This window comes from Scomber japonicus, chromosome 2 (assembly GCF_027409825.1).
Source record: "Scomber japonicus isolate fScoJap1 chromosome 2, fScoJap1.pri, whole genome shotgun sequence".
Taxonomy (NCBI): Eukaryota; Metazoa; Chordata; class Actinopteri; order Scombriformes; family Scombridae; genus Scomber; species Scomber japonicus.
In genome coordinates, this window is record NC_070579.1 from 23,071,942 (window position 1) to 23,084,961 (window position 13,020).

The window sequence follows — 13,020 nt, forward strand, 5'->3', positions numbered from 1 at the left end:
GTGTGTTTGTTTTGTTAGATTTTTGTTAGTTTGCATCTATGCTTTTCTTGTATGTGTGTAACCAGCTGTTTATATAATGATCTATGGATCTGCATTGTTCTTCTTCTGTTTGTATTCTTACTTACAAAACTAATAGAAAGAGCTTACAAAAAAAGACTTAACTGATGTAAATTTAATTCAGCAGCAATTTAATTTTAGCAATATTGGATTCCATTGACATTTCCACATTCAGACATTATTATACCAAGTAGCTAATGAAAATGTATAAGATGGAAAATGCATATATCATATTATGGAAATGAAGTGATATAATCAAGGTTTAGTGAGACCTAATGGTTACAATCTTTACAATGAAGATATATTTGTGCATTGGTTTAACTTTGGCATCCATCCACTAAGCTGGCAGCTGCTGTGAGAGCACTTTGGTCTGCAGGAAGTTGGACACAAACGGTGCAATGACTTCAGGATTATTCAGATGGACGTGATGATTGCCTGGTACTGTCACCACTGTGTGCTGAAAGAAGGAAAAATGAAATGAAAGACTGAGCAAAAGTTTAAATTGAAGTTGTTTAATTTGAATTGAGAAAAACGTTTTTTTTTTCATAAACATGGAACATTTTTTTCTCTCATGTTTTCCTTCATTCCTTCATGGGTCAATTTCATCTTTTTCCACCTGATCTAATCTTCTCTGTCACACGTTTTTTCCCTCTTCAGTTGAGAAGGTCCATCTTCTACTTCCTGGCTCTACAAAACCAGTTGTATCTCCTTTCTTCATGTGGGCTGATGTTTGATGAGGATACTTCATATCATAGCAGTGTAATTGGATGACAGTCTTTTTTGTAGTACTAGCCTCAATAAACTTTAATTAAAATAAACTTATTTTTTCCGCCAGGTGTAAGCCTGGATGGGATCATATTGGTGGTTATTTGTATCTGTCAGCAGCTATTCTCGCATACTACTGGTCCCATGAGCCTAATATTTTTTGTGCACATTCATGACTGTATGTTCAAGGACCTCTTATGATTGTGCTTTGTCACAATTTTTGAAAAAACTATTTTATACCACCAATAACTGCTGACACTTCACTTCTGTTAACCAGCCAGTAGGGGAGGCAAGTGATCAACAACCTGTGTCCATTAGGGCAAACCAATCATATTAAATGTCAGTACCTTGAGAGCGGCTTGTGTTGTGAGATTAAAAGAATATTGATAAGATTCCTTGTGGGCCTATTGCAAAGCTTAGACTTGTCTCTTTTCAGCGGTCCTCGCCATTTTACAGTATACAATACACAGCAGAAGGTCATTCCTGGCAAATGGCTAGACTAGAAATTAGACTTACCTAACCTTTTACAGGGCACATTTTGGCTTTTGTCCTACCTCAAAAACTGACATACATGGAAAAGTTTTGTCTCATCGTGGACTGAATCTGCAGATTAACTCCATACCCGACACATTATTTATCCACTTAAGTAAAAGATGCATAAATCCCCATTTTTGACTTGACTGGGCAAATTTGGCTAAAAATCTGCAGTCTACTGAGTTGAGTTAACTCTTCTAGATAAACTATATATAGAAATGTACCTGTATTCAGAAGCGTTTAATAAATGCACATCGTCAGTAGGTCAATCTTGGGGTTCATATGTAAAAATGTCCACTGAGACTTTGAGCTTGTACTGTGGTGCTACTATAGCATCAGTACATCTCTCTGCTACAACACACAGACAGAAACACACTTGGTCACACACTGTTTAAAACACTGACGTTGCTGGTTATTCATCGGTGCAGAAAGAGCCAAGTCTGTTACACATGTCAGCACAATTCATGTATTTTAGTAATGATGACAGTTCCGATGAGTAATGTGGATTTTGACTGTCTGATTAACCTTCAGCTTCCTGGCACGCTATAATAATTCAGTCATCATGGTAAATGTCTTCTAACATCTACAACACTTCGATTTTGTCTCCCAAGATTAAAACTCACATTTCTGTCACGATAGCCTTGGAGAAGCGTGTTGGTCACTTTCTGTTGGTCTGATTCTGGAAATGTTTTACCGAAGCCTTCGTCTGCTCTAGAAAAACAGAAATTTCATACATCTTTAGTATGATATGCTTTGAGGGTAACGTGTTCACATTTTAAAACAAGAATAAGTCATAACATTATAATTCAAACATCCATTTCAGTCTAATGATCAAAATCTTACAGAATAACTAGGATGGAGGCTTGTATCCTGGACTGCATCTCCAGACTCTGCTCCAGACTGACACGCTCTATATTTTTCTGAAAGCAGAAAACCAAAAACACATGTACTGTACGAGCTGACTGCTGCAAACACTTTTAACGGGGGATGTCGGGCTGAACGTTAGTGGAGGGTTTGTGAGGTTAAAAGTGACTTACAAAATTAATTCGCAGGTCTCTGGAGAACTCAAATCCTGCTAAAGAAAAACACATTCAGCTGCCAGCAGATGAAGGAAAGCAGAGTGAGATTAGCCCTCCCTGTGAGGAGAGGAGGAGATAAAAATGTACCTCTTTCAACTTGAACTAGACCTCGCTCTAAAAGGATGTTCACAGACTCTTCAGACAGAGTCGGGTTGGCAGCTAACAACCTGAAAAAGATATGAAACACCTCAGCCAACAGCTATAGTCAGGTACATTAACAGCTACTGGAAATCTAAGTCTGTTTAATTTGGTTTGATTTTATTATGTAAGATTATTATGTTTAACAGATATTATAGATATATACACTCACCTCTCAACTGCCTTCTCATAAGTGTAAAGTCTTCTCTTGTCTTCTGTCTGTTTTTCAAACTGCAGCATCTCATCCATCCCCTGCCTCATCACTTTGGATATTTCTGTCTTTGAGAAAAGAGATGGACACGATGAGATGAGATGAGATGAGATGAGAGAATTTTTCCTTTAATAGTTTGTGACATGCTTTATAGTAATAATAAAAATGTTGAAGTACTGGATTTATAGGTAAAAATCCAAAAGCGTCCAGGAGAATGAGGGCTTCCACCATCTCAGGATGCAGTGCACTGAACTGTGAAAAACAAAATATGGAACCATCATACCGGGTGAGAAAAAGAGGAAAACAGTGTGCAGTGATAAGTTTCATATGATGTATCTCAGTTACCATCGCAGCAATGTTGCCACCTGCAGAGTGAACAAATGATCGTCAGTCTTTTTTTTTGTGTCATGAACCTAAATTCAAATGGATTCAAGGTTTTGATTGTAAGGCAACAAATGATTATTGTTATAACTGATTTATCTATCAATTCATTCATTCATTCATCAAATCTCAGAAAATAGTGAAAATTGCTAGTTACACATTCCCAAAGTCAAAGGTGACACCCACAAATTATTTGTTTTTTTCCAAAATCCAGAAAAAATATTAGAGAAGCAGTAAATCCTCATATTTGACAAGTTGGGACCTGACAATGTTTTGCACTTTTGCTTGATAAATGACTTACATTATTCATCAGTTACCAAGTTTAAGATAGATTTTCTGTTGATTAAATCACAAATTGTTTCAGTATTATTTGATATCTTGATCACTCTACACACAGCACAGAATCATGACATGCCACTGGCAAATTGAATCAATTGGACCTGATTTTAAAAAGCAACATCAGGTCCCTTAAAGAGGTTTTACAATAGAAGATGTTTAAAAGCAGTGGTGTCAGCATGTGTGAATCAGGAGCATCATTTACATTTTGCTTAGTTTGCTTAGTGTGTGACTCACCCATACTGTGGCCTATGATGGAGAATTTTGTCCACTGAAGACCTGTGGGAGTTATTTTAAAGGAAACACCATGTCTGATTAGTTCTGCTGTATTTATAACAGCTCTGACATGCAGAGTACTGAGGTGATCAACCTCCGACAATGACATTTAGAGTGAAACTAATGGCTTGGAAAGGTCTTGAAACTTCTTGAACTCACACACCGTTAACAACTCTGCGTACATCCGCCACATATGCAGAAAAGGAGTAGAAGACTCCAGGAGGACGATGAGATGAAAGACCATGACCTGGCAGGTCCACCGCCACGTATCTGCACTCTGGAAGAAGGAGGCAGAGAGAAATGCATCGAACCACACACGCACAGTCTCACCTACTGTCATATTATTTCTTTTACAAAATGAGGGTGGAAGGGAAGTGACAGCTAATATATCACAGTCTTGTTTACTGAATTTGGATTACCCTTGGGTAGATGGGGAATGAGAGTGTTGAAGGTACCACAGTTGTCAGCCCAGCCATGCAGGCACAGCACAGGACGACCGTGATCGGGACCCCAGATTTTGCCTCTGATCTCCCCCCATGGGACTGGTAGAGAAAGCTCTGAAACTGGACACACAACACAGCCTCTAGTCTGCAGCGCCAACACTCTGATCTGACTGATATTTATTGTTTATATGAATCAACAACTACTGGATTTCACATTATTGTAACCTTTGATCTTGGCCTGTTTTGGGTTATTAAGAAATATTACCTGCTTGTTTCACTGTAGATGACATTTCAGTGTCTGATGATCCTCAGTCTATGTCTGCAAAGCTGAATAGCTGTTCAAAGAAAAGTGCAGAGAGGAAAAAATGAATTGAATGAAGTGTTGACATGTCCATAAAAAAAATGAAACATGCATGCAACCTTTGACCATTGGAACATAAAAACAATATATAACTACTCCGATTGGATGTTCAGGATGATGAGCTGTAATTACAGCCAATCATCATACACTGCAGAGGTGGGTCTTTACCTTCCAATGAGTCAGACTCATTCTGTACTTTTGTTCCCTCTGTAAAGTCTGTCAGGCAGTTTTCAACAAGGACAACAGGTCTGAGAGGGTGACATCTTGTTTCTGCTGAGAATGACACTCACATTCACTCCTGCAGTTACATAATCTCAAGTGGACTTTGTAGTTTCAGTGAGTGAATTTTACTGCTCAGCTGTGTCTCTTGAATATGCGTTTCCCAAACAAGCTTAACCAGATTACAGACAATTAAAAGTCTAGAACAAACTTCCACACTGAGGATTCAAATTTGGCTACAGTCAGTTGATTACTGATTACTGAAACACATTTATACATCCATATGTGCTCGGTGCTCAGTGTTTGACTGCAAGATTGAAACTACTTGCCTGGAGCCTCTGTGTATTTTTCCCTTAAAAGTACAAAACAGACTTTCATGACACTAAAATTAATGAATTCCCAATTATTCAGGTATCTACTTGGACATCTATATAACCTTTTGACTTTGCTAGCTAGGTCCTTTCATTTCATTCAGAGTTTTAGTTTAAAATAACTTTTTCTTAGTTTTATAGTTTGGTAAATTGTAACATAACTATATCTGCTACACTTAATGGATTAATCGATTAGTTTTCAAACTATTTAAGTAACTGCCAACTATTCTAATTATTGATTAACTGTTAACGAGGGGTGTGACGAGATCTCGCGAGACGAAAACGCGACGATATTTCTCGTCGAAGTGAAGTTTGTCTCGCGAAGCTATAGTTAAGGGGTGCACAAAAAAAAAAAAAGACGATCGGTTTTCTATCGCTCATTTGCACATCATGTCTTCTTTTTATAATGTTACGTGTTAACCTTGTTACAGCTTCTACCTGCTGAGAAGATCTCAGTCAGAAGTAGGAGATGAGGAGAGGAGCAGCAGCAGGTTAACCTCAGGTCTCTATACTGAGAGCCTGAGGAGGGAGGAGCAGGAAATCTAGCTGAACTGTGGAAGCCTAATGATGCCAAAAGTAAAATGAGTCACACCAACAAATTATAACAATTTATATGTTGTTCTACTTGTGTATTTATGTGATACAGGATTTGTGCAACTTTTATTTCTGTGTTTTTTTATTAGCAATGTGTTATAATTTGTGATAATTGTATTCTTTATTTAATTTATATTTATATATTAGAATTGTTTCTACTCTTTATAATTTACTTTTTGGTATTTGTGATTGTATCTAACTTTTGTATTTATGGTTGTTATTTCCATAAATACCAAAATGATCCATCTATAAAATATCTACATGGGGAAACCTTTAACAGTGCTGCATACTGCATGATAATTATATATTTAGAAAGTAGAACTAAAGTGATTCATTACAAGATGAGTAGTTAAAAAATTTCAATTTAATTTCCATTTTTGTGAATTTCAAATAAAAGAACAGTCATGTATTTCCTCATTGAAGTTTTCTTGAAAATATAGTTAAAATCTCGTCTCGTCTCGATCTCGTGAATCCAATATCGTGTCTCGTCTCGTGAGCTGTGTGTATCATCACACCCCTACTGTCAACCATTTAAAATATTTTTTTATGAAAAAACAAAACAAAACACATTCCAGCTCCTCAGATGTGAATATTTTCTTGAGTCTGGTTTCTTGAGTCTTCTGTGACAGTAAACTAAATATTTTGGGGTTGTGGATGAAACAAGACATTTGTCATCTTGGGCTTTGGCAGACAGGTATTGATTTTTTTTTCTTTCCATTTTCTGACATGTTATGGACCAAACAACTGACAACAATTGACATCATAATGAAAATAAATGTTAGTTGCAGCCCCGAAGATAACATCATTATAGTGAATATCTTACAGAACAACTAGGACAGAAGCTTGTAGCCTTGACTGCATCTCCAGACTCTGCTCCACACTGATGTGCACTGTGTTCTTCTGAAAGCAAAAAAAAAAAGGAAACACACATACTGTACCAGCTGAGTGTTAAACCTCCAGTGAAACAAAATACAAAGGTAACAAAGAAGTAGTGGTGAGTGTGTTGAGGTTAAAAGTGACTTACAAAATTAACTCTCAGGTCTCTGGAGAACACAAATCCTGCTGAAGAGAAACACATTCAGCTGCCAGTAGATGAAGGAGAGCAGAGTGAGATTATTCCTCCCCGAGAGGAGGAGAAGTGATAAAAAAAAGTACCTCCTTCAACTTGAACTAGAACTCTCTTTAAAAGGATGTTCACAGACTCTTTAGATAGAGTCGGGTTGGCAGCCAAAGACCTGGAAAAAAACACACATCAGCCAAATGCTGACTAAGCTACTGGAAGTCTAATAGTCCTTTTAAAATGACCAAGTAAAGAAAAAACCTCTCCACTGCCTTCTCATAAGTGTAAACTCTTCTCTTCTCTTCTGTTTTGGTTTCAAACTGGAGCATCTCATCAATCCCCTGCCTCATCACTTTGAGCAGAGCACTCTCTTAACTATAAGAAATACAGTACATGAGTAAAAAAGAAAGGATGAATAATGAAGATAAATGAGGCAGAATGCAAAAATACTCATATTCACCACTTGAATGAAAATTTAAATTTCTTTTCTTGAAAGCTTCAGATTGTATATTAAAAAAACAACTGATGGTATATTATAATGGGCACAGTGTGAACTATTACAACATAAATATACTGAATGTACTAATAATGACACTCAGGTCATGTCCTCACTCAGTATTTTTCTGGGTAGTTTGGAGATTTAGAAGCTGAGGTAAGTTTTAGACTCATGACTTCAGTATTTATAAAATCCTGGTTATAGTCTTTCATTTAAAACCATCAAAGCTTTGGAATGACTTTTGCATATTGAATACCAAATCCGTTGGTAAGAATCCATAAGCGTCAAGAAATATGAGAGCATCCACCATCTCTGGATAGAGTGCACTGAACTGTGGGGGGAAAACAATATCAACATAAGAAAATACAGCACTATAATCACTGTGTGAAAACAGATTTGATGCACATACCATTCCAGCAATGTCAGCACCTGTAATTGAGAAAGAAAGCAGCACTGTGTCATTTGCACTTTAATTATGTGGTAGATAGAAAAACATAGAAAGAGTAAAGTAGTGAAAACATGTCATTATGTTAACACAAACAGATTAAAGATAAATGCTGTTCAGATGCTCCGCTCACCCATACTGTGGCCAATCATGGTGAATTTCTTCAATTGGAGAGCTGTTGGGAATTCATTTCAGAGATCATCAACAGGCAGGTTGAGTATTTCCTTTCAAAACACTGACGTCTACTGAGGTTCAACTACATTAAAGGCAAATAATCCTGAGGAGGCCTAACTTTATGCTTAAACCACCACTTACTGTATGTTTGGCTAAAAATGATTCTGTAACTTATTGAACTCACACAGCGACCAGCGACTCTGAATATGTCCGCCACGTATGCAGGAAAAGAGTAGAAGACTCCAGGGGGGGTGATGTGAGGACAGACCGTGACCTGCACTCTGAGAGGAAGACAGACAATCAGATTAATCAGAGGAACTGACACCAAATCCCAAACACAGATACGACAGTCTATACAAAGGCTACAATAGAATTTTTGTGAATCATTTGTAATTTGGTACTAATTATAAAATAGAAACAAGGTTCAGAGACAACTATTTGAGTTCAGTTTGCTGAGTTGAGTTTATAAAAACTGAAGTTTCATTTAGGGCTGCAACAAATGATTATTTCCATTATGGACTAATCTGTTGTTTATTTTCTCAATTAACAAAATAATCTGTTGTTCAATAAAACGTAAAAAAAAAAAAAGAAAAAAAAAGGGGAAAGGATGTTCATCATAGTATTTTGGTGATGTTATCGGACATATAGTTTTTGTCCAAAAACCGGTCCCAAATCCCCAAACATCTGTTATCTGAGCTTTACAGTCGCTCAATAACAAGGAAATCCACCATCATTACACAGGAATGCACTAATCTCATCCAACACTTCCTCCAGCTGCTGACATCAGTCTGCCTGCACAGACAAATACCTTTTATTCAATCCTGAATTGTGAGATTGATATTATCATGACCTGATTATCATTTCATTTTTTTTACTGTTTATATTTCTTTATTGTTTCTACACTGCCTGGCCAAAATAAAAGTCGCCATAAAAAAAAAAGGTCACACTCTGTAATATTTCATTGGACCGCTTTTAGCTTTGATTACAGCATGCATTTGCTGTGGCATTGTATCAATAAGCTTCTGCAATGTCACAAGATTTACTTCCATCCAGTGTTACATTAATTTTTCACCAAGGTCTAGTATTGATGATGGGAGAGTGGGACCACTGCCTTTAGCTAGTATATATGCCAGGCAGTGTATATGTGTCTATCTTTGTCTTTCATTGAGCTGTATCAAAGAGGTTTCTTGAATATTGAATATTAAATTTACTATAAGCAATGCAGCAAATTCTCACATTTTGCTTGAAAAACGACTACTGATTAATTATCTTTTGATCGATGAATCGACTAATGAGGATAAACTGCTTTATTTAAGCCCAAATGAATGCTAATTCATCACTGATTTGTTAATTGGACACTTTAATCTCTGTTGCTGTTGAAATGTTTATATGATCTCATTTTTGGCATGTTGAGCTGATCAGCTCTGCACTGACTTAATTACTCTCTGAGTCATGCTGGCACTTAATTGGAAATAATTAATTAATTGGAAGAATACCAGCGGTGCTTTGCCTTTGTTTCCCCTTTGATCAGTACAAAAAAGTGTTTTACAAGAAACTTCTGAGAAAATAATTAGATAATCATTTGCTAATCATAGACCTGCAATGATTAGTTGATTGAAAGAAAATGAACTGCTAACTATTTTCATAATCAATGAATCATTCATTAGCAATATTTCAAGCAAAACTTCAAGCAAATTATTTGATGGTTCTGGTTCTAAAACGTGAGAATTTGCTGTTTTCTTGGTCTTGCATTGTAGGAAATTGAACATGTTATTGGTATTGGACAAAATAAGACATCTAAAGACCATAGCTTATGCTCTAGCATAGAGTGATTTTTCACTGTTTTATGATGATTTATAGACCAATCGATTGGTTGATAAATTGCAAAAATAACCGGTAATTAATTAATAATAGAAATGCTCTTTAGTTGCAGTCATAGAAAATGATCGACCTGTAATATAAAGTATACTGTCAGTTGACTTTAGCTTGAAATTAAATTACTTTTGGGTGGAAAGAAGAATTTTGCAACGAAAGAAGCTCATGGCGAAATTTTAGGGTAAAGTGTGAATGTGAATAGATAAAGTTGTAGGACTGAGGGCAGTTTTAAGCACTCCAACAACATGACCTACCTTTGGGCAGAAGGGGAATGGGAGTGTTGAATGTACCACAGTTATCAGCCCAGCCATGCAGACACAGCACAGGATGACCATGATCAGAACCCCAGACTTCACCTCTGATCTCCCCCCAGGAGACCTGCACAGACAGCTCTGAAACTGACACACAACACAGATGTCAGACTGCAACTTCAACACTCAGATTTCAGAGATTGAACAGCTGAAACTGTTAAATTAACAACAAATAGTGTGACTGTTATCAGACATTGAAACAGCAGCTGGCTGCATGCACTGCAGCCAGCTGCTGTTTCAATGTCTGATAAACTCTCACAGGATGTAACAAGGTTGCCAGATTTCACTGTGCTGATCTTCAGTTTATGTCTCAGAAAATAATCTCCTGTTGACTACATCAGCCTGCACAGAAACTTAAGTCTGCTGCTCACACAGTTTCGACAGACAGCTGAAATGAACAGTGGGATGCCTTTTAAAGAGCCATGTACTCATCGCACAGAAGCTACTAAGTTATTAGCATGTAAAAGACACAGATTCTGACCAGTACTAAATCACTAAACTGAGTGAATTGAACTCCACACAGCCTAATCAAATGTGTTATCTGCTTAAGCCATTGCAGCAGATGTTGCACAGTGGCCGCTTTAACGTGTGCATTGCTCCACAAACATTTCATTAATACCTAACTGGTCCATGAAACTTTAACAGAAACTTCCATAATATCCTGAAGCTGCAAGCAAAGATTTTCATTGGATAAATCACTAATAAAGGGGCGGGACTTAGTGATGAAGCCTTTAAACTTCTCCCTCGGTACAGTCTGTCGGGCGACATCGGTTTGACAACAGCTGATTGATTTTGCTAAATGATCTGATACAGATTAATACACTGTATAAAAATATAAGTATTTTAAAGGCACAGTCTGTCTTATAAACTTCTGCCCTGTGGACGTGCAGATAACTGAAACACAACTGACATTAACCAGAAGTTACTGTTGGACTGAAGTTTACTTTAGATAAAATGTTCAGTCATCAGCCAATGAGAAACAATGGATGGAGCCCTTCCAATCATTGCATTTAATATGATAATACTGTCAGTTAGTAGTTAAAAAAATACAAAACCAACCTTAAGCAATGCTCCTGAAAACAGGACCAGTAAAACTGACAATAACTATGCAGTCAAATGAAAGGCAAATAGAATAGTCTGCATTTAGACCTTCACAGCTGTAGAGACAAAAGAGCCTCTAAACCAGTCTGTTCTTGTGTTTATCTTTGCAGATAACATCACTTGTTTGCCTTTGTTGTGTATCCAAACTAAAAAGCTGCAAGCATTTAAAAGCAACTTCTGTGCAGGCTGCAGCTGTTTAAGGAAAACTGTTCATATACTGTAGGTGTGATAGTGTTCACAATTATTGTAACATCAATAACTCCCATCAGACTTTATTGGCATCCTTTCTTGTAAAAACTCATGGGAGCTTTGATTGCTGCTATATGTTTGTTAACTGACAATGTGTGTTGAACAGTTTTCCTGCAGGTGCAGCAAAGGATGCAGAATAAGGGCAGAATTCCCCAGGATCATGTTTCATCTTCTTGTAAAGACTGATGAAAGACTCTCTCAGAGGACAGGAGGCGTTTGGGACACAGGTTAACTCAGAAGTGGGGAGAGACTTTGTTCTTCTGTAGTACGACCTTCAAAGATTCAGCTAGGTAAAAAATCATTCCTTTGGTAACTTGGGTGGATAACTGAGTGAAAACCAAGAACACTGTGAGCATCACAGAAGTTACAGTCATTAAGTGTATGTTTTTGAACCTTCATTGGTTATCATCATGTTTTCTCTGCAACAGTAATTGTTTGATTCTCAGATGAACAGAGAAAAAGTAGAAATTAAATTCCATGTTTTAATTAAAAGGACAGTGTGTCTATGTGATGTGTATGAGACCAAACCACTGGCTTTAATCTCTCACTGAACAACATTACAGTATTTGAAAGCAAAACGGTGTAAAACAGAGAGAGAAGAAGAGGAGACAAAAACAGCAAGGAGGCAACTGAAGTGACATTTTCACCCACCTTCTCACAAAGGTTTTTCTTTTTTTTTTTTTTTTTGCTTTTCTGGTTTCCTTTGTAGTTAGAGGAGGAGCAGGATGCAGCACTGAGATGTGTTTTTCACTACCACACTCCAGACATTTAATTGCCTCTCTGTGGCCCCTTGCTACATGCCGAGTTGACCCACAACACTTAAAACAAATGTGCTTCTCCTTCAGGGATAACGTCTGGTCTTCAGCAGCTCTGAAACTGCTACATTTTTTGAGTGGATCTAGCTTTTCATGTACGGGGCACTACTTATTAAGACTTTACATTTACTCTGGATATAGTTGATGATTTGTGTACATTTCCAGATGTTTGGTTGACACTTTTGCCACTATTTCTCAGTTTTTGAGGTCTGGTTGCTAGGAGGGATTTAAAGGTAAAACTGGGGTCACGTCTTACTTTTGTCTGTTGTCTTTTAAAGCTGGATAAAAAACTGAGAGAGGGAAATGAGACTCTATATCTTATATATGGACACCAAGGCATTTCTCCTGCTGTAAGGTAATTTAACCACCGTGCAAGCCTGTCAGATATTCACCTGCTTGGTATGATCTTTGTTGGTAAATTTAGGAAAACCTTTGACCTTTTTGACCTTCTTCTGGTGAGCCATAACATTCCTCTAGTTGTTAACAGACATCAAATGGAGAGCTGCTGATGGGTTGAACTCATATACAGAGCTCTGAAGTCTCTAAACCAAATCATTTTTTAATTAAATCTAATTCCTCTCTGACTGAAAGGTGGAGGTCTTTGGTAGCATTTTGAAATAATGCCAATGTCAAATTTGAGGAGATCCAGACGAAGGCTCCTTTAAAAGGTAAAACATTCAGTCCTGTTGGTCTGGAGGAGTATATTTTATCTTCCATTTCTTCACTTTA

At 37.2% G+C, this 13,020-nt stretch overlaps 2 protein-coding genes across 4 annotated transcripts; both read right to left on the reverse strand.

The window, feature by feature from the left end:
• Positions 1-231: 231 nt before the first annotated feature.
• LOC128379092 (serine hydrolase-like protein) lies at positions 232-4,834 on the reverse strand. Of its 3 annotated transcripts, XM_053338724.1 has the most exons (13): positions 4,750-4,834; positions 4,486-4,555; positions 4,197-4,340; positions 3,941-4,054; positions 3,739-3,780; positions 3,130-3,149; positions 2,962-3,036; positions 2,746-2,852; positions 2,523-2,602; positions 2,394-2,431; positions 2,200-2,276; positions 1,980-2,067; positions 232-514 (listed from the first exon to the last, which is right to left on the reverse strand). In XM_053338724.1, the coding sequence occupies exons 2-13, from the start codon at positions 4,508-4,510 to the stop codon at positions 395-397; spliced, it is 930 nt and encodes a 309-aa protein (XP_053194699.1). In that variant the 5' UTR covers positions 4,511-4,555; positions 4,750-4,834; the 3' UTR covers positions 232-394. The 3 variants fall into 3 exon arrangements, with proteins under 3 accessions (XP_053194699.1, XP_053194706.1, XP_053194692.1); XM_053338731.1 differs by lacking the exon at positions 4,750-4,834 and having other exon boundaries at positions 2,394-2,428; positions 4,486-4,586; XM_053338717.1 differs by lacking the exon at positions 4,750-4,834 and having other exon boundaries at positions 4,486-4,586.
• Positions 4,835-6,549: 1,715 nt separating this feature from the next.
• Positions 6,550-12,755, reverse strand: LOC128365982 (serine hydrolase-like protein). The gene is made up of 8 exons (XM_053326622.1): positions 12,684-12,755; positions 10,070-10,213; positions 8,125-8,214; positions 7,578-7,652; positions 7,087-7,193; positions 6,921-7,000; positions 6,790-6,827; positions 6,550-6,665 (listed from the first exon to the last, which is right to left on the reverse strand). The coding sequence occupies exons 1-8, from the start codon at positions 12,753-12,755 to the stop codon at positions 6,585-6,587; spliced, it is 687 nt and encodes a 228-aa protein (XP_053182597.1). The 3' UTR covers positions 6,550-6,584.
• Positions 12,756-13,020: the final 265 nt, after the last annotated feature.

Excerpts from the sequence above, each read along its gene's own strand:
- LOC128365982 (XM_053326622.1), bottom strand. The coding sequence starts at position 12,755 with ATGGCTCACCAGAAGAAGGTCAAAAAGGTCAAAGGTTTTCCTAAATTT. Across the intron at positions 8,215-10,069 it reads CATTCCCCTTCTGCCCAAAG|GTCACGGTCTGTCCTCACAT; the intron begins GTAGGTCATGTT and ends CTCAGAGTGCAG. Across the intron at positions 6,666-6,789 it reads GAGACCTGAGAGTTAATTTT|AAGAACACAGTGCACATCAG; the intron begins GTAAGTCACTTT and ends TTTTGCTTTCAG.
- LOC128379092 (XM_053338724.1), bottom strand. The coding sequence starts at position 4,510 with ATGTCATCTACAGTGAAACAAGCAG. Across the intron at positions 4,055-4,196 it reads CATTCCCCATCTACCCAAGG|AGTGCAGATACGTGGCGGTG; the intron begins GTAATCCAAATT and ends TCCTTCTTCCAG. Across the intron at positions 2,853-2,961 it reads GATTTTTACCTATAAATCCA|ACAGAAATATCCAAAGTGAT; the intron begins GTACTTCAACAT and ends CTTTTCTCAAAG.